This window comes from Mytilus californianus, unplaced genomic scaffold (assembly GCF_021869535.1).
Source record: "Mytilus californianus isolate M0D057914Y unplaced genomic scaffold, xbMytCali1.0.p SCAF_5, whole genome shotgun sequence".
Taxonomy (NCBI): Eukaryota; Metazoa; Mollusca; class Bivalvia; order Mytilida; family Mytilidae; genus Mytilus; species Mytilus californianus.
This window is the reverse complement of record NW_026262701.1, coordinates 54293495-54315821: the sequence shown is the minus strand read 5'-3', so window position 1 is coordinate 54315821 and position 22327 is coordinate 54293495. Positions and strand designations below refer to the sequence as shown.

General features: G+C 31.7%; 2 protein-coding genes across 5 annotated transcripts in view; both read right to left on the bottom strand.

Moving 5' to 3' along the window:
* LOC127702639 (uncharacterized) overlaps positions 1 to 22327 on the bottom strand; it is a 117711-nt gene that overhangs the window by 29911 nt on the left and 65473 nt on the right. The window contains exon 2 of the mRNA XM_052206922.1: positions 1353 to 1603. The gene's annotated coding sequence lies outside the window, so the exon portion shown is untranslated. The remainder of the gene's footprint in view (positions 1 to 1352; positions 1604 to 22327) is intronic.
* LOC127702638 (uncharacterized) overlaps positions 8153 to 22327 on the bottom strand; it is a 143424-nt gene continuing 129249 nt past the window's right edge. Inside the window, exons 3-5 of one of the 4 annotated variants that reach the window (XM_052206919.1) lie at positions 19921 to 20270; positions 16293 to 16513; positions 13245 to 15106 (exon numbers count right to left, since the gene is read on the bottom strand). In XM_052206919.1, coding sequence (XP_052062879.1) covers positions 14672 to 15106; positions 16293 to 16513; positions 19921 to 20270 — 1006 coding nt within the window. In that variant the 3' untranslated portion in view covers positions 13245 to 14671. Of the gene's footprint in view, positions 9219 to 13244; positions 15107 to 16292; positions 16514 to 19920; positions 20271 to 22327 lie in introns of those variants that run through there. The other 3 variants (XR_007982516.1, XM_052206915.1, XM_052206920.1) reach the window with 3 other exon arrangements.

Sequence of the window (22327 nt, the reverse complement as noted above, 5' to 3'; positions counted from 1 at the left end):
CCATTTTCTAAAAATTTTGGCTAAAAAGACTGACTTGATTGGTAATAAAATTTGAAAAAATTATTACTCAAAAACTACTTATTGTAACTACACAATTTTTTCACAGAGTTAAGTTTGATTATAACATTTTTTAATTCATTGATATTTTCTACTTGTATCACATGTTTTGGAAATAGTTCCATAACGAAATTTCAACGAGACTGAAACGTCAGAAGAATATATCCTTAACATAAATGCTGACGCCGCCGACGACGGAATGTTACGTAAGATCGCTCTGTCTTTCCCTCGCTGCAAATTTTCTAGCTCAGTGCATGTAGTAATTCTTATATACTAAACATCCAACAAACCTGAACAATCAAGGACATTTATTTGAATTAGATATTTAAGTAAACAATATGAAGTATGATAAATTTGTTCGATTCATAAAAGCTTTAAATTTATAAAACATAAGAAGACAGTCTTTATATAGTTTAACCATTTAACCATGGAAGAATAATAGTGCCAATATAATACTTCCATTGTTTGACACAAACATGTATTTAATTTTTTTTTAATGGCGTCGCTCTAAAGAATATTTTCTCTCAATCAATATAATTAGGCTCCAGTTACATAGCCTTTACCTTCTTATACTTCATTTGCGTGGTTGTGTAAGATATCTTTTATTGATTGTCATAACTAGTTTCTTGATAAATGATATGTTTCTGTTTGGTAAATGATCTGAATCGTTACCTTTAGGTTAATCTTTAATCTTTTAGTTTATATGTTAATGCTGACACCACAAAACTTACACTTAGTACAGACAAACCTATGCACTGTGGAAAAGTTTGAAGGTTGTTGCTGAATCGATATTTTTCTTTATGCGAAATTAAAACTTTTTTTAGGATTTTGAGTATCATTTTTTAACCCTACAGAAGATGAAAAAATAAAAAAAAAACACCTGCTTTCATTTTTCACTGTCTACTCAGATACAACGTTGAATCATCTGTCGTTGAACATATGTCTGTCATTTCTCTAGTGGTCATGTCAATTAATACAAAACATACAATACCAGAGGGGATCATTTCAAATAAATTTCCCAAAAAGTTTCATTTTGACGTATCCTATAGCAACGGGGGAAAATGTTCACCACTTATTTTTTTTTTAAATTTTCTGTAATAATACTTTTAAAGGTGTAAAAACGGTCTTATTTGCATAAAAGGTTATGAAATACCTTGGTAGGAAAGTAGAAGACACAGTGATTTGCATGTAAATAGTCATATCTTCGTCTTTAAGTTTATCAAGAAAAAAAAAGAAGTGCGTAATAACTCTTTAATTTCTACATAGCAGTAAAATTGTATTATATAAAAACTTACTATTTACAGAAAACTCGGACTTCCTCTTTTCCTTTATTTGTGTTGAAAAAATAACTGTTGAAGTTTCAACTTTCGGTATGAACAAAACGGGTTTTACCGATCCACAGGGAAATCCGGATTGGAGAGGACCGATCTACCCTTAATCCAATGGAAACTCATCTTTTTTTCGTTCATACAATGTATGCTTTTAATATTGGCCATATGACGAAAGACCGTCTATGACTCAGAATTCAAATGGTAATAAAAAATATCTAACACATGGTGAAAAAAAATCACATTGTCAACAAACGGTCTTCAACAACAAACACGACTATTAGTCCATGTCGATATGTCACTTATTGGCCTTGAGACAGCCAGTTATCCTATATGAATACATTGTATAAAGACTATTAGTCCATGTCGATATGTCACTTATTGGCCTTGAGACAGCCAGTTATCCTATATGAATACATTGTATAAAGACTATTAGTCCATGTCGATATGTCACTTATTGGCCTTGAGACAGCCAGTTATCCTATATGAATACATTGTATAAAGACTATTAGTCCATGTCGATATGTCACTTATTGGCCTTGAGACAGCCAGTTATCCTATATGAATACATTGTATAAATACCTTGAAGTTCTTATTTAGTTAGACGACAATCTACTGGTGTATAGCTGTATGAGATTGTTGAAAATGTATAACTTCTTTATAAACATTCTTTTAAATATAGTTTGCAACTTTACTATGTTGTATTTAATGTACTGTTGTTTTTCTGTTGGTCTTTTTTTTTCTTTTTTGCCATGGCCATGACTCTCTATTACTTCTCTTTTTGTAGTATCACTTTTGCGTCAATATTCATTTTTACGTTTCACAGATGACGACAGATAAATATAATTTTCAACTAAACGTCTGTTTTAATAGTACCAATTTTACGTCAATGTTCGTTTTTACGTTTCACAGATGACGACAGATATGTCCCAATCGTATAACCACGTTACCACAATCTCGTCCTCTTTCTTCGAATGTTACCTATCGTATCAAACTTGTCATCGGGTTTATACTTATATGAACAATTAGACGGGTGCCATATACGGAACAGAATCTGTTAACCCTTCCGGAGCACCTATCTGAGATCTTCCCCAGTTTTTGGTGGGGTTCGTGTTGCTCGTTCTTTAGTTTTTTATGTTGTGTTTTGTATAATGTTGTTTGTTTTTCTTTTGATTGTTTATTCGTTTTTTTGCCATAGCATTGTCAGATTATTTTTTTCGACACATAAGTTTGAATATTCCGTTTGTATCTTTCGCCTCTCTTTTACAATCTTATCTTCTTAATTTTAATATTCAGATATACATGTAAGCATTTTTAGAGTATATGAAATATTCTCTCGGAGTTTATTTCAATCTTTGGTGGTTTGGTTTAGTAGAAGAAACTGTATTTGTTACAATTTAACATCGTAGTTATCTGTGCGTTTGTATATAGATCTATCACAAATAGTACGTGGTACTCGACACTATTAGACAATAACTTCTCGCAATGCAGCAGTGTCACATTATTCATGTCTATCCGCGTCAATTTATCACTGAAATGCACGCAACTACCGCAAACTTCGTGTAAAAAGATTTACAAACACTAACATTGACCAATGAATAATGAAAATGGGGTCAAGGTCAGCAGATACCTGCCAGACAGACATGTACACCTTCCAATCATTCCATACACAAGAATATAGTTGACCTATTGCTTATAGTAATTGAAAAACAGACTAAATCACAAAATCTAAACATTGACCATAATGATCAATGAACCATGAAAATGAGGTCAAGGTTAGAGTATCCTATTACTCATAATAAGGGAGAAATAAACATGACATGGCAGTTGCTGAAAATGAGGTCAAGGACAATGGACACATGACAGACGGAAACTGTGTAACATAAGGTATCTGCAAACAAAGTATGAAGCATCCATGCCCTCTAAGATTTAAACATTTAGTTAACATCGCCACTGCCACCGTCACCAGATAGTAATTCTTATGTCTGGCTTACTGCTACCTTCGTCTCGTCGAGACAAAAACTACACTTGTTGTATTCAAATATACTACATGTAACAACTTATGAATGATGTTTGATAAAAAGTAATGGGGGATAAATACACATAAAAAATATATTGGTTTGCTCAGGTTAATAGTTTTGACATTTTACTAATATTTTCCAGCCAGTCAATGATAAATGTAATGTAAATAATTGATTAGTTACAGACGACTATTGCACTGATCTATCAATTAAAATTTAGACCCCACTTTACAGTTTCAATGTTTCCTCTTTCCTTTTGAAAACTAGAGGATCTAAAGAGCCTGTGTCGCTCATCTTGGTCTATGTGCATACTTAACAAAGGAAACTCTCCAACATTGAAGACAAGAATAGAATTCATAAGAAAAATCTCTGTTTTGTTGATCTTGTACTGCTGATCATTTAGTCTGTTTAGTTTCTCTCTATCTTCTAGTTTTTGCTCAAAACACACAAGAGGGTAAAATAAATTGCTTCACTGAGCGCAGCTGGATAGGACCGCAGATGTCCAACCCTGAAAAGTTGGGACCAAAATGGACACAATATTCACGCTTGATACAGGTCTGAATTTGGATTGTAATTAAATTTTGACACATGATAGGTTTCTGACACAGAATAACTGTAGTCAAAGAACTTCAAATTGGTTATATGATTTGAATATATATTCAATTTTTTGCTTTTGTGCAATACACTATGCGAATTGACCCCCCCCCCCCCCCCCAAAAAAATAAAAAAAAATTTACCCCGTTTTTTTTGCGTTTGTGCAATACACTATGCTGTTGAATATTAACCCCCCAAAAAAAAATATTTGAAGAAATTTTCTTTTAATTTCTGAAATCTGAATTGAGAAAAATTGTCCCCCTCCAATTTTGATTACCTCCCCCTTTCCCTTATTCAAAGAAATAATTCTTTCCCTCAAGTTATGGTCAGTATCTCAGACAATCATCATTTCTTAATACATAATTTGCAAGCAGTGTAAGGGAGGTAATCAAACATTGTTATTTAAATTGATTTGGATTTGGATTACCTCCCTTACACTGCTTTTAAATTGTCTCAATTGTCCTTTAACCAGAAAAACCCTTCTTCCCCTTTTTTGCCCCTAATTCCTAAATGGTTTGAGCCATAACCCCTCAAAGTCAATCCTAACCATCCCTTTGAAGTATAGAAACTTGTGGTATAATTTCAGAGAGATTCATACACTTTAACACAAGTTATTGCCTGGAAACTACAAAAATGCTTATTTGGGCCCCTTTTTTGGCCCCTAATTCCTAAACAGTTGGGACCATTACCCCCAAAATCAATCCCAACCTTCCTGGAGTGGTAATAAACCTTGTGTTAAAATTTTATTGATTTCTATTACTTTATACTAAAGTTATTATCCGGAAACCATCTGTCTTCGGACGACGCTGACGACGACGACGACGACGACAACGTGATACCAATATACGACCAAAAATTTATATTTTTGCGGTCGTATAAAAATCCTTATTCAAGGAACTGGGCAAAATGTAACTTGTTAGTAGATTGGATGATTTCCCCTATATTGTCTTAATTGAGTCTTAGATCTTGTCTTGCTGATCATTTTTGCTTACTGTATGTAGGTTTCCATCTATCTATTATAATTTTTAAGAAAAAAGGCAAAAACGCAAAATATTTAAAAAAATCATCATCAAAGGGCAATAACTGTCACAAGGAGTAGGCTGACGATTTCGAAAATGTAAACTTACTTGTAGAACTTGTCTTGCTGATCATTTTTGCATTTTAATGTTTCTCTGTATCAGTTATAGTTTTCAAGATGAAAGGCAAAAATGAAAAACTAGAGGCTCTAAAGAGCCTGTGCGGCTCACCTTGGTCTATATGGATATTCAACAAAGGACACTCACCAGCATTGTAGACAATAAAAGAATTAATGACAAAAATCTCTGGTTTTTTTATATCTTATATTGCTGATCATTGAAGTCTGTTTAATTTCTCTCTATCTTATTTAGCTTTTGCTCCAAACACAAAAGAGGGGGAAACATTCCTAATTATAAGTTTTAAGATATAAGACAAAAACGCCAAAAAAATTGTACAAATCGGCATCAAAGGGAAATAACTCTAATAAGTAGTCAACTGGTAATTTCAACCATAAGACTTATTTGAAGAACTTGTCCTCCTGATCATTTTTGCAATTTAAAGTTTCTCTCTATCTTTTATAGTTTTCAAGATATGATAAAAGGCAAAAATCGAAAAAAAGTGGTAAAATTTGTCATTTAAGGGCAATAACTCCTACAGGAAATTGTCTTACAGTTTTGATGTATATGGATAATTGGTAGAGCTCAACATTCTAAACAATTTTACCTTCAGATTTCCTCTTTTTATAACGGTTATCAGAATAATAGACAAAACTTGCATTTTACCCCATATGTTCTATTTTTTGCCATGTCGGCCATCTTTGTTGGCAGCCAGGATCATCGGACACATTTTTTAAACTGAATATCCTAATGATGATTGTGGCTAAGTTTGATTCTATTTAGCTCAGTAGTTTCAGAGGAGAAGATTTTTGTAAAAGATTACAAAAATTTACAAAAACTGCAAAAAAATGACTATAAAGAGCAATAACTCCTTGAGGGGTCAATTGACAATTTTGGTCATGTTAACTTATTTGTAGATCTTATTTTGCTGACCATTATTGCTGTTCACAGTTTACCTCTATCTATAATAATATTCAAGATAATTTCCAAAAACTGCAAAATTTCCTTAAAATAACTAATTCAGGGCTGCAACCCAACAACAGGTTGTCTGATTCGTCTGAAAATATCAGGGCAGAAAGAACTTCACTTAATGAACATTTTTACCGGTTGTCAGATTTGCTCTAAATGCTTTAGTTTTAGAGATATAAGCCATAAACTGCATTTTACCCCTATGTTCTACTTTTAGCCATGTCGGCCATTTTGGTCGGCGGGTTGGATCATCGGACACCTTTTTAAACTAAATACCCTAATGATAATTGTGGCCAAGTTTGATTCTATTTGGCCCAGTAGTTTCAGAGGAGAAGATTTTTGTAAAAGATTACAAAAATTATGAAAAATTGTTAAAAATTGACTATAAGGGCAATTACTCCTTAAGAGGTCAATTGACCATTTTGGTCATGTTGACTTATTTGTAGATCTTACTTTGCTGTACATTATTGCTGTTTACAGTTTATCTATATGTATAATAATATTGAAGATAATCACCAAAAACTGCAAAATTTTCTTAAAATCACCAACTCAGGAGCAGCAACCCAACAACGGGGTTGTCTGATTTGTCTAAAAATTTCCGGGCAGATAGATCTTGACCTGATGAACAATTTTAATACATGTCAGATTTCCTCTTAATGCTTTAGTTTCAGAGATATAAGTCAAAATCTACATTTTACCCCTATGTGCTATTTTTAGCCATGGCAGCCATCTTGGATGGCGGGCCGGGTCGTCGGACACATTTTTAAAACTAAATACCCCAATGATGATTGTGACCAAGTTTGGTTAACTTTGGCCCAGTAGTTTCAGAGGAGAAGATTTTTGTAAAAGTTAACGGATGACCGACGTTAAGTGATGAAAAAAGCTCACTTGGCTAAAAAAGGTAATAACTGTTATTTTTGAAAAAATGCTGTAAGTTAAGATGTACCGAATTTCTTTCCATAGATATAAGAAGATGTGGTATGAGTGCCAGTTCACTTGTGCATATGAACACAGCCATGAGAACAATTGGGAACTATATGTTAGCTTTCGATCTATGAGTTTGACTGTCCCTCTGGTATCTTTCGTCCCTCTTTTAGCATGTATAGATTTAGTAGCTTATCTGTTGACTTTCCGTTTGATAGCCGGCGCCTTAGGCAAGAATTGGAACAAGTTTCAATCTTTCCAAAAATCAGCAGAAATGTTCCTTTCAATGCTAGAGTGAGTGCATGATTTTTGAAAAAGTAAATTGCCTTATATCTAACAGTTAATGCTCAGTAGCTCTGGAATGACAGAGCTGAACATTAAAATAAACTGTTGACACAGATAAAGTATGTCTCGCTTTTTGGTAATTTGATAGTATAATGACAATATTGAATCAAAAGGGAAATATTTAAACATGTTAACTATGCAAAACATTCAAAGTTAATGAACCATGACTTATGGTGCAGTACCAAATAACCCAATGGTAATTAGAATTGCCAATGCTTATAAAACTCCATACCAAATACCATCGACCTATCATAAGTGGTTCCCTTTTACAATAACCTAAAAAAAAATTTCAATTTGAAAACAATGTAAAAGTTTCAAGTTAATTAACATTGCTGAGAGAGTTGGGCCGTTATAATCACCATGAAAAATACTTGCAAATGCTTAAACAACTGCATATCATTATATCATTGGTTTAACATAAGCTTTTCCTCGTAAACTGATCTAATCACAAACTTAAACATGTAAACTATAAAAATTCATTTGAAGTCTATAGACCATAACTAAGGGGGTTGAACCAAAAAAAACTCCAATGCATCTACATACCAAATATTATTGACCTACCACTAGTGGTTCCCCTTTAACTGATCTAATCTCAAACTAATACATTGTTGACGTCACAGACATCGCTTTTTGACTCCGTCAAGGCAACACAAAAATCGGAAGGAAGATTTCTTCAGTCAATTTTAAAGTTGTGTTAAATTTATATGAGAACGGGTTAAAGTGAATTTGAGATACATAGTGTAATTAGTTTTCTGTCTAAATTTTTTATATATACTGTGAATCAAAAAATTATTGTGTGATTTTATTAATGTGAATGTAAATCAATGGTTAAACATATGATATAAATAAAATCAATTTTAAACAATGCTGGGAACAATGAAAATAGCATATAAATCAAATGTATAATCTTGATAATCAATAAAAATATTTTTGTTAACACAGAACATAATTATAATACAACATCATAAATATACATACTGTGAATTCATAGATATTTATGCACTACTAATTTTCAAGGATTTTGTTGATAAAGGTGACCCATTTAATCAAGTGAGCAAAAAATAAACAACTTTCATATAAGTGTGTATGTAAATATGTTTGGCTAGAGGTATAGGGGCCAGGGAGGGTTGAGATCCCTCAAAATATGTTTAACTTTGCCGCATTTTTTGCGCCTGTCCCAATTAAGGAGCCTCTGGCCTTCATAATTTTAGTTCATTTATAAGTTTTGGAGTTTAGTATGATGTCCATTTTCACTGAACTGGTACACATTTTTATTTAGGGACCAGCTGAAGCCTGCCTCTGGGTGCTGGATTTTCTCGCTGTGTTGAAGACCCATTGGTGGCCTTCAGCTGTTTTCTGCTCTGTGGTCGTGTTGTTGTCTCTCGGACACATTCCCCATTTCCATTCTCAATTCTAACTACAAGAGGAAGTAGCTATAAAATTATCAATTATTCCTCAATCCAGGAAAATAGGTAATCACAAACATATCTGAATTCACAGTTGAATTTCCAAAACATTTCAAATTCAAAAATTATTGGAATCAATACAAATACTAAGATATCACAGTGACAAATAGGTTTTCAAATCATTATTGTTTATGAAAAGGAACACAAATATTTTGTATATCTACTGTATAAATAAAGATTTTTCAATTTCATAGTATTTCCACCTCACTGTGAACTGGGTCTGCTTATTTTAATTGGGCTGATGACTGAAAGTTCGAGTTTGAGTGCAATATTCTGATTTTTTATTGCAGAGTTTACTGCTTATGTTTGAATTGGCCTCTCTGGGCTTCATTCCTGGATCACCACTGTGTATGTTTGAATTTAAATTTATATTTAATGAACCTTTAAAATGACTAAAAAAAATAGCTAGAGATATCTAGAGCAGATCTCACAACTAAATGCAAGGAAAACGACTAGTTTGACCTTGTAAAAAGACATTCCAAGCTTATACATTACAAGCTCCATGATGCTGTTTAAAAAAATAACAGTTAATAATAAATATTTTGCAATCTCTTGAAGTTCTTGAACTATCAAAAATTCTGAATATAAAAATAACAAGAAATATAAACATGAATTAATTTTATGACTTAGAGTGAGATTAGACCACACAAAATTAATTTGCTCCTGACACACAAGCTGGTGGAAGGCATCTAATACACATTGTATCAATAATTTTCTACTGTGACTCTGTGTTGTGCTTGACACAACTTAAAATAGTTGAACATAAGTTATAAGGATTAAAATATGGTTAGTAAATCAATTCTGAAAATCTGGCAGATAGAAAATTCAACCTTATACATCTGATGGCAGAAAAAATTGTACTTAGTATTATCAATATATAGATAGTTAATGGCATTCAAAACTTCTAATGGAGACAAAATTTTAAACATGTATAAAGATGAGAGGTATGTAAAGTTAAACTCATTTGTTATCTTGTGATACAGTCAAAATTTTAAACTTGCTTCAGGCACATCCCTTAAAAATTTGGTTGTGGGCAACAATATGAACAATAACTTATAAACCAATACCCTTTAAAAAATGTAGAAGTTATGAGCAGAACATGACTAGATCCTTTAATTTCCTGAGTAAGAAGTACAATAGTTTTCCACTTATAAACATCCAAGGATTAAATCATGTAAGTAATTATATTTGCAACTATCAATGCAAAAATACTAAGTGGTTCATCATCAAATGCTACAAATATGTAGTCAGATGAAATGTTTTTACCAAACTGTTATTGCACTGCTTATATGGGAGATAACTCTAAGAGAACAACTTGAAGTTGAAATGCTGGTATACATACATATTATATAATACATGTTATAAATAAAATATAAAGAAATTCTAATATCACATTAAGCTTTACATTCTCTAAATTAAATTCTCTATTGGTTTCAACCTTTTAAGATCCTCACAAAAAATATTACTTATTACTACAGTAGACTCCACCTAATCGGATATCAGCTAAACGAATATATCGGCTATTATAATATTATTTCAAAACACCAAACCATTCCCTATATGTTTAATGTTAATTTTATCGTGTAATCGAATATCGGATATAAGAATATATCGGCAAATCGGATAAGAATATTCAGGTCATTTTGTTCAAAACCATGCACAATCGGATATTTTCAATGTTTTTCTGACAGGAAATGTACCCGGAAGTTACGAATTTACAATCTTGCAGACAAGAAGATTTTGTTTTTACTAACACTACAAACCAGTAAAAGTCTGAAATGGCCTATATTTGTACTCGAATGTACTGATTTTTACTCGACCAGTCTGAATTGGTCTGAAATTTACTTGATAATACTCGACTGTAGTCTGAACCATACTTAACAGTCTGAACTTGTACTCGACCAGTACTTAACCGTTTTATTTTCGTCTGAACCATGCTCGACCTAGTCTGAACCATGCTCGACCTAGTCTGAACCATACTCGACCTAGTCTGAACCATACTCGACCTAGTCTGAACCATACTCGACTAAGTCTTAACCAACCTAGACCTAATTTTTGTATCTATCTATTGTATTTCATCAATTTAGGAACTGTTTTTAACAGCTATTTTCCCTGGCTAGAAATTTGAACAACAATTTGAAATTTAAAATGTATTCAATATGGCATTGAAACCAAAATTTCACAATAAACATAATATAAATTCAACACCATATTTATCAACACTTACATATATATATCACCTTTAAAATAAAAATAAAACAAGCTGATCAAATAATCTCAAAACTGAATTGTGGCTAATATTTTCAATGTTATTCAAATTTTTTTGAATGTTTCAGATATATTTTATGGTAACTGGACAATTTTCACCATTTACTTAAGCCTTGTATAGATTTATGGTGTCAGTTGAGTTTAGTTAATAATGCAGTGAACATCTTTTTTATTAAAATATATTTAAAATAGTATATAAAGCAACTTAATAAATTTTAAATATCACACCTTTGTTTTGTAAATCCAAGAATTTAATATAATCATGATAGAACTTCCATAGCAATCCTTGATAACCATTTAAAAAAGGAAATGTGTTCCAAAGTTGCAGAAAAACTTTATTTCAATTAAATTTAAATACCTTTTGTCAAAATTAAAGATATGGCATACAAGAAGCACTTTAATAAGGTTTAATTACCTCAGTACATGTGTGTTTTACAGGTAAAAAGAAAGCCCTTTTTTTCTTAAACTCTTGTATTACTTATCTAGTGAATTCAAAAGGCCTTGCGATTTAAGTTTTACAGGATGTTGCAATTTTTAATGAATGCTAATTAGAAATTAATACTCTCTGGCCAGGTGTGATCTTTTTAATGAGTTTGCCCCAAGCAGGAGGTATTACTTTATACTTTACCACTAATCAGAAGAAAAATTTTATCTATTTCTTTAATTTTTTTTTATCCTTTTTTGATATATATTATATATAATATATCCCAAATTATAATAAGAACAGATATATTTCTAATATAAGGTTAAACAATTTCAGTGATTTTTTGGCTGTTGTTACCTCATTAAAAAGATAATTATATAACTATTGTATGTAACCATGAAACCTATATAGTTTTTCTTTAGGAATTTAGGAAAATTAAGTTTAAAAAAAAAAAAAAAAAAAAAACACATGCCAAACAAGAAGCACCTTAATAAGGTTTTATTACCCTCAGTAAAGGTGTAAGTTAAAAGAAAATCTTTTTTTTAACAACACTCTAAAACTTTAAAATTAATATAATTAAATTATTAAATAAAATAATTTAATTTAACTATCTCTATTTGATAAATCTGAGAATCATGTAAGGATGTAAAAATATGTTTTTATATATATCTTTATTTTATTGTGGCTGTTGTCATGTCAGAAAAAAAGAAATTAATTTTAACAGCTAAAATTAAAAAAAAGTATAGGTTTTTTGGTCAAGTATGGTTCAGACTGGTCGAGTATTGTTCAGACCTTTGGTCGAGTATGGTTAAGACTGAAAAAATTGGTAGAGAATGGGTTAAGACTGTTTCAGACTGGTCGAGTAATAGTTCAGACTATTTTCAATGGCAAAGATAAGGGTCAAGTACAAATCAGTACGGTCGAGTATGGTTAAGACTAGGGTTGAGTATTGTCGAGTAAAATTCAGACCAATTCAGACTGGTCGAGTAAAAATCAGTACAGTCGAGTACAGATATAGGCCATTTCAGACTTTTACTGGTTTGTAGTGTAAATAAAAGGAACTATTTCTTAATAAATTATTGTCTTTAATCATTGTCTTCCTTTGTCACGTGAATTAGATGCCCTTTTACTTCAAATGGTTTGAATTTATTTATAAAGTATGCAAGACTCAGTTGACAAGTTGACGTTGCTGTTTGGAGAATTTTGATTAAACTCTAAATGTTCACAGAATCAGAAATATAATCTAAACTGAATGTACCTCCTTCTGAATAATTTATTGCAATATAAATATAAATCCCTTTTGACAAGAGAAATCTGACTTTTGTCAGATAAATTTTTTCACATGTGCAAAAGTAACCACATGTCATGGACGCCATTTTGGATGTTAACAAATTTGTTAGGAAGCCTCTAGAACTATGACCTAAATATAAATAGTCTTCAGAAAACGTAAACTTTATGCAATAATATTTTATCAATCATGATTATTTTCATAAATTTAAATTTGATTATTTAAAGAAATAAAATTATAACAAATACGATTTTAGTTTGGAGATTCTACACAGACATGCTCAGATCTATTTATAGCCAAATTAGTTTACCTGTGTGATAATGTAAATAATGGATATTAATTTACTTACAAAACAAATAAAGACAAACTATGGATGGTAGATAATAATTCACATAAATATTTCAGGACATTTGATTTTATTTTAATAAATAAAGGATTTAAAAACTGCAAACAAATTTAATCATTACATAATCAGCTGATAATTTTTTACACAAACATCGTGGTGATGTAACTGATAAAAATCACTCCATCAATCCTCCAGCCCTTTCACATATTTAGCAATTGTCAGGGTTAGCAACATCTCAGGATAATATCTACTCATTATTGCAGAATATTCAATGAATATACATTCATCGTCTAATTGAATATATCGGGTAATCGGATATTTTTAGCTGACATTTTGGGTATCCGATTTGCCGGAGTCTACTGTAGTAATTTAGTTCAGCATCAGTTAAAATTAAGTTAAACACATTAGAGAAAAAATGTGTCACAGATCATTTTCATTTCATTTAAAACAATTGTTTCATATGATTGCCACAAAATAAAACCTATTGAAAACAAATTTTAAAATAAAGTGCATATTATTGGTAATCAATCATTATTAATGTCCAACTAAAAATTCATTCATTTATGGTGCAACACAAATATTTTCAAGAGCTCTTTCATTTATATCTTTATCTTTGCTTCAATAAATAATTTTACGGTATTTAATGATGTATGAGGCATTGCAGAAATAACTTTCAACAATTAATCATAACAAAAGTTTGAAATATAAAATCAGAGGAGCAGCATATTTATCAAATAGCCACACACATGACTTGAAATGTTCATGTCCAAAAAATTAGCCATTATCTTTTCTGAGATGTGAATATCATTGGATGAGGTACTGTCAAGGGAGTACTGGCCAAAAAACAAATTTAGCTATAACACTTGGACATTTTGGAATGCCTGGCTACATTTTTGATTATTTTTCATATTCTGTCATTTTTGTAGCTTTCTGGTCTTGACTGACATTTGAGCAAATGCTATATATCAAATGACAATAGTTCATGCATATCGATTCTGATTATGTTGGTGTTTATTTTTGGAAAAATATCTCTTGTCTACAGAGAGTTTTTTTTTCCAAACAAAATATAAGGGTTTGAAAAAAGCACAATTATTCTACAAATGTCAAACAATATTTATGTGAAATTTTTCAAAGATCTGAAGTTAATTTTTCCAGTTCCAACTTTATTCTATTATATCTTTAAACTAAATTAATAAGCAACTAATAAAAAAACATAAGATATAAGTTTCTTAGTGCTCTTGATAAAAACCAATCAAGGAGTCATATTTTCAAAGTGTTGTTGAATATATAAAACTCCAAAAAACTTTTTTAATACTGATTTAAAAAAGGTGCTTTAGAAATAAAGTCGGATCAGAAAAAAAAACTCATCATTAGTTAATCAACCATAAAAATTTCATCAAGGTCAAGTGATAACAGTTAGACCAAAGATTTTTCCTCTTTTAATTCCCATACAAGCTATTAAAAATATGCCTGAAAAACAGTACTTGTAAATATGTTATACAAGTTAACTAATTTCTATTTTTAACTAAGAAAGAATAAAGCACAATTGGAAGAACAACAATAATAAACACTATCCCCCCACCCAGCAGATAAATTGGAGGTTTCAAAATGTCCACTTTCTGGTCACATAACTCATTGAGGCCATCAATTGTAGCATCATGTTTTGACTTGATAAAGTCGTAGTTTGCACAGATTGTGTTTAGTTTTTCCTCTGTTATAACTGGCTTCATGCCAAAATGCAGGAGTATGGCCATAAACAGCACCTGGATGGTGATTAGAAGAAGTAAGCTTGGAAAGCCAATTCCTGACAATGCTGGTTCTGGCCGTATCCGTGGCGGAACTGGTTTCGCGCCTTCTTTAGATTCTTCTTGTATATTTGATTCTGTAGAGAAATAATCTAGACGGGCTTCAGGGTTTGTTACTTCTAATGCATTACTGAAAACCTGTAAAATAAAATGATTGCCGATGTATATTCATGTACTTCTTTTGCATTTTATGAAATTCATGCACTTGGTATAGTGCTTCTTTTAAATCTCTGCACAGTTTTTCGCTATCATTATTTTCTTTTATTCTGATACCAATTATTATATGTAAGTAATATGTAAAATCTTTAAAATACAAAACTTTAAAAAAAATCATTATTTCCACAAACAATTTCAGTAAAACAAAGTAGATGACACGGGTTATGTTCTTCTTATATATGTTATGATGGTATGATACTAAACCCCTAACGGGAAGGATTGTGCCTGATATTCATATGATGAAGACATAATCTTTCAATCAGTTTAATTGAAGTCTGGAGCTGGCATGTCAGTTAACTGCTAGTAGTCTGTTGTTATTTATGTATTATTGTCATTTTGTTTATTTTCTTTGGTTACATCTTCTGACATCAGACTCGGACTTCTCTTGAACTGAATTTTAATGTGCGTATTGTTATGCGTTTACTTTTCTACATTGGCTAGATGTATAGGGGGAGGGTTGAGATCTCATAAACATGTTTAACCCAGTCGCATTTTTGCGCCTGTCCCAAGTCAGGAGCCTCTAGCCTTTGTAAGTCTTGTATTATTTTTAATTTTAGTTTCTTGTGTACAATTTGGAGTTTAGTATGGCGTTCATTATCACTGAACTAGTATATATATATTTGTTTAGGGGCCAGCTGAAGGACGCCTCCGGGTGCGGGAATTTCTCGCTGCATTGAAGACCTGTTGGTGACCTTCTGCTGTTGTCTGTTCTATGGTCGGGTTGTCTCTTTGACACATTCCCCATTTCCATTCTCAATTTTAGATAGCTGTGTTCCCATTGTGTAAATATTTTCCTAGCAACTACTCAAGTATTGCTCCGTAACACCAAATAGTACTTGTTTACAGAAGAGGGGGGAGGGGGTGGTGCAGGGGTGGACAGCCAGGACTTTTTTTAGAGTCAATTTTTTTTTTCAATAAAAGTAAAAAGCAAAAAAAATATTTAAAGTTTTAAATAGTAAGCAGAAACAAAATGTTTTATTTTAATCATTTCAAGAACATATATACCATCTTTTTTTTAAACTGTAATTATTCAACAGGTACACAGCGTTAAAATCAAAAACATTGGTTCTTCACTACATTAACATCCCTAGACTAATCAGCCACTAACCTGTGTCATCAGTTTAAGAACACGAACATCAATCTGTGGTATGACTGAAAACATATAAGCCATCTCCTTATCGATATCTTCACAATAATTCTTAATCCTGGCAAAGCGATTTTTCGGTATTCCAAGATGTTTTCTGAATTCTGTCTCTCTCTTCTCCACCTCTGGATTGTTTCTACCATTAAACTTGTCCGCTTTTGTCATAACACCAAATATTGGAATACCTAAACATGCAATTTTATAAGGTAATTTATACCAGTAATATCACACTTTTAATATAAATTCTTTGTTTTTACTTTATTTGTATCTTTCGAAAGCAACATTGTATTTATTTTTACTTGATATATACATCACGAAGATTACGTGTTGTCACCTCAATCCTGCTGATTGAAATACAATAATGTTAATAAAGTTCTGTGAGTCACTGAAATTACCATGCTCAGGGTATTCTATCACTTTGTATTGTGTTTTTCAATCTACTGTTTTGGACAAATAGCTTTCAGTTTAGGACATGACTGGCAAATATGACCGTTTCCTACCATCTTACATTATCAGGAAAAATGTTGGGTTTTTAAATATCATAATAATAGACTTATTCATGAATCTGAGATTTTTATGATTTGATAAGGGGGAGATAAATTTTGCAGATCTATAGCTTAAAGGGGAGATAATTCAACTGATTACCACTGTCTTAATTTCTATTTTCTTAATATATAAAGGATTCAATATGGACAGAGGTCATAAACCCTACTTTTTTATCATCTGTATATGATAGATCTTAATCGTCTAAAAAAAATAATATAAATATATATAAATACAATAGGAAGTAACATTCAGGAAACTTAAAAAATGTTTAAAGGTTCTGCAGTACACTTGATATCACCTAAGGTTGCTGCTGTATGTGAAAAAGTGTAATGTTGACTGTCAAAGAGTAATTTTAATTATCAGCAATCTGATTTTAATACATATTATCTGTCAATGCTATGTAAAAATAAGAAGATTTGGTATGATTGCCAATGCAATAATTCTCCACCAGAGACCAAATTACGTAAAAGTATTGCTAAAAATAATCTGACAACACTCCAATCTGGATTCTGTTTAAACATTTGGTGATCTCCTTGTAGTGTTGTAATAAATACACACCTTCAAAAATTTATAGGCAGGAATTTTAATGGCGGGTAAAATAATTACCTTAACAGAAAGTGGACCAGCATGTTGTCAGATTCTTGAAAGCAAAGGTAGGACACAGGGCCTGTTTTATAACAAGACTGATTTATCATTAAAATACAGAAAAAATATTTTATAAAATTTAATCTTTTATCTTCTGATGCTATTTTTATTTCTTGAAGAATCTTATGTCCAAATTTCATAACATTCTATGAAGGTTTGACAAAGATATATGATGATCTAAAATTTTTAACTGAGATTGTATCTAAATGTTTAAACTGCATAAAATAACTAAGTCCATTTATCAGTAAAAGAACCTAAATGTTGATACCACATTGCATGGTCACTAGGTCTTGCTTCATCAACAAATGTTGTATATATAAATTAATTGGGAATGTGTCCATGGGACACAGATGATGCCCCAGCTTGCATAAAACGTTATAAAGGAACATAATTCAAGATCAGTGAAAGTGACGCTACCCAAATTTGTACCTGATTTGAGTTTTGTGGTAATAAGCATTGTGTATAAGTATCATAACATTGGGGTGAGGCAAACGTTTAAAAGTTATAGAACGGAAATGAAAAATTCAGCAATTTTTCCATTTGTAATGGGGCATAACTCAAGAACTGTAAGAGCGATGCCACCAAAATTCAAAGTTAATCTGTGTTATTTGGTAATAACCATTGTGTATAAGTTTCATAACATTTGGTTAAGGCAAACTTAAGTACGAGAACAGAAACGAAAAATTCAGCAATTATTCCATTTGTAAAGGGGCATAACTCAAGAACGGTAAGAGCAATGCCACCAAAATTCAAACTTAATCTGTGTTATTTGGTAATAACCATTGTGTATAAGTTTCATAACATTTGGTTAAGGCAAACTTAAGTACGAGAACTGAAACGAAAAATTCAGCAATTTTTTTTATTTGTAAAGGGGCAAAACTCTAGATCAGTAAAAGTGACACCACCAAAATTCAAACTTGATCTGTGTTATGTGATTATAAGCATTGTGTATAAGTTTCATAACATTTGGTTAAGCCAAACTAAAGTTAGGGAACGAATATCTACAGTCAAACCTGCACTAAGCAGTCACTCATGGGAAGTATCAAAAGTGACCGCTCAAAAGAGGTGACCTTTTAAATGAGGTTCGAAAAATTAAAATCTGATTCCGACATTGCATGTGGCCTGGATCAGTTCAATTGGTACAGTTATAATTCTTGCCAGCAGACAAATAAACAATGGCAGATTCCTGCGCTCTAAATTTGAAGAAAACATTCGCAATATTTAATTTTCGTCAATAAATAAGTCGATGATAGATAGGGATTTCAATGGAAACTGAAAGAAGTGGAACATGAGAAAATTTACAAATTCACCTCCTATTGCGTGATCTCTGTTGCAAACGAGTTCCATTTTTCATTTTTACCTCGATACTGAACACATCATTGTCACATATATTCTGGTTGTTAAAAACATGTAAATGGCCGTTGTTAAAAGTTGAAATTACGATTTTGAGCAAAAGTTGGATGACTGCTGAAAAGAGTTAAATTATATGGACAGTCAGGGGACTTACTTAAATGAGTGATTTTCTAAATCACTGATACAAGTAACATTATGTTCATAAAGGTTGGAAGTAAGAGTTGTCTTTCTTTAATAATCACCTATTTAAGTAGTACAAATTAATCACTAGACTAAGTGATTTAATTTTATTGTAGCTTTCAATATACTATACTAATGATCCAGGGACTAATTATGTTGCTAAAATGTGTTGATAGGATGACCGGGTCATGTCAGGTGATGACCTTGTACTAAATCTAGGATAATGACATAAAAATCACTTGATTAAGTATCATACCTCAATTTCCTTCCAAAAAATCACTTCTTTAAGTATCATTATTTTAATAACCCTCACTAATTTCAACACCCCAGAACAGTGAAATTTTGATTGGGAACAGTAGAATTTTATTACATAATCTATAAGATGAAACCTTGAATTTTACAGGAAAAATACTCCCACTGCTGGGAAAAATCTGTTAAGAAAGTATCAGTTCATTATGTAAAGCCATTTTTATAGCATTTTTTCAACTAAAATAGAATCTGCAGCTAAATGATTGCATCAAAGGCATAAACCTTGCTGCTTAAAAGAAGCAAACAGTTTCTTTTTTTCAATTTTACTAATGAAAAGATATTATCTAAACCTATGTGTTTAAAATTTTGGTAAAACTACAAAATCACAATTTGTGACAAAACTTCGAATTTGCTACTTAAATAAGTGATTTAAAAATCACTTATTTCAATAAGTCCCCTGACTGATGGAGAAAACGTTTGGGAGGGTCTGAACTGGGCTGTTAGAGGCAGGTGATAGCTGAAACGAGGTGACAGTTAAGGCAGGTTTGACTGTACCTTAAAAATTGTATTTTTATGGTATTTCTATAGGTCTACCTTATAAAACAGCAATGCTACATACCTCTAACACCATGTGCAACCTCACTCACACATGCCATTAACTGTGTTGGAAGGGTAGTCATAGGGTCTCCTGAACACACAAATATAATTCGGTCTATCATTAAATATTCTTTGCCCTGACTATATCTTGTCTTTAAACCATTTAAGCCATAATTTTGGTAGTGGGTTAAAACATCAGATAATTTTTCAAATTCTTGCATCCTTCCATAAAAAATAATGTTCAGTAGCTCTCTGGTAAACTCATCGTTCTGGTCTTCAAAGCCTTTCATATCAATAAATGTTGGCATTAAGATTTCATCATCCTCTTGATTGTTTGGTCCCTTTCTGGAGTAGTATTTATCTTTTTTAAAACTAAAATAAAGTCAATTTACAAACATTAAGAGTCATTCAACATATGTTAGGGCTGCTACACATGCTTTTTTTTTAAAAGTATTATGACATTTTGGTGACAACTTGATATAAACTGATCATAAATATCATACAAGAATTGTATGTGTGAGATTACTTACATTGAAATTACCGGGGTATCTATAAACAGGTAATTTTTATTTCCAAGGGGCATTATCATCATGATCATGATTATTTTTACTAAAACAAACATGGTTAATGTTGCTATCATTATTGAATCTGATAGAAATTTCATTAAAATCCTACAAAATTGTAGGGACGGTAGTGCTTTCAATGCAATTTTCAATAAAAATTAAATCCAAAAAATAGTTGATCAGAAAATGTAGATGTGAAAGTGCTTACAATCTAGTTTTTGGTATAAATCTTATGCATATAGTCATAAAGGGACATAATTTCTGTTGATCAGACCTGATTTTCCAACTCATACCATTTTCCATGATTTTTTCCTCTAGCTTTAAACCTTTCATGTGATTAAAACATTGGTCTCCATTGTCATGATTGTTATATTTTTATTCATCATCAGGAATTTTATTTTTGTAGAAAAGAAATGTACAGAAAAGAAGCGATAAAAGACAATAAAAGAGTAAAGGCTCAATGATATCACGCTGACAAAACTCAAAGCTACCCTGAACCAAAATTTTAAACTGAAATATGGGACAAGAGAACACACAGACATGACAGACTAGAAAACATAAAATCCCCTCTACTGTCCTAGTTGGACATAAAATGCATGGCAAATATTATAAAACATGTAAAATCTATATCTTAAATTAACTTCAAATGATGCAGTCTTGCCTTCAATGTCAAATAAAAATATATGGGGAATGTGTCCATGCGACACAAATGATGCCCCCGCTTGCATATCATATAAAGTTATAAAGGGACATAACTGAAGAACAGTATAAGTGACGCTACCCAAATTTGTACTTGATCTGAGTTTTGTGGTAATACATATTGTGTATAAGTTTCATAAAATTTGGTAGAGGCAAACTTAAGTTAGAGAACGGAAACAAAAAATTCAGCAATTTTTCCATTTGTTTAGGGGCATAACTCTAGAACAATAAAAGTGACACCACCAAAATTCAAACTTGATCTGTATTTTGTGGTAATAAGCATATCAATAAGCATAGTAATAAGTTTCATAGCGATTGGTTGAGGCAAACCAAAGTTAGAGAACAGAAACAAAAAATTCAGCAATTTTTCCATTTGTAAAGGGGCATAACTCTAGAACAGTTGAAGTGGTGACGCCACCAAAATTCAAACTTGATCTGTATTTTATGGTAATAAGCATTGTGTATAAGTTTCATAGCATTAGGTTGAGGCAAACTAAAGTTAGAGAACGGAAACAACAAATTCCGCAATTTTTTCCATTTGTAAAGGGGCATTACTCTAAAACGGTTGAAGTGACGCCACCAAAATTCAAACTTGATCTGTGTTTTGTGGTTATAAGCATTGTGTATAAGTTTCATAGCATTTGCTTGAGGCAAACTAAAGTTAGAGAACGGAAACGAAAAATTCAGCAATTTTTCTATTTGTAAAGGGGCATAACTTTAGAACTGTTAAGCCGCCACCACCAAAATTCAAACTTGATCTGTGTTTTGTGGTATTAAGCATTGTGTACAAGTTTCATAACATTTGATTGAGGCAAACTAAAGTTAGAGAACGGAAACCAACTTTGGGACGTACAGACGGACAAGGGTTAAACTTAATGCCCCCTCAGCTACGGCGGGGGCATAAAAAATTGAAAATGCAGTTTATAAATGGAGTTTATATTTATATACTGCATTTTACTGCTTTATGTTAGACTATAACTGATCAAATTTTGTGAAATCTGTTTCCCCAATCCACCGTAGCTTCCATGTGCTGCTAGTTCTTTCCATTTTTCGTCACTAAAGCTGGCAAATATAGTATTAAGAAGAGACGATTTTCCACATCCATGTGAACCAATAATTGCAATATTCAATAATCGTTTTTCACTGGATATAGTACCAACCTCCTTT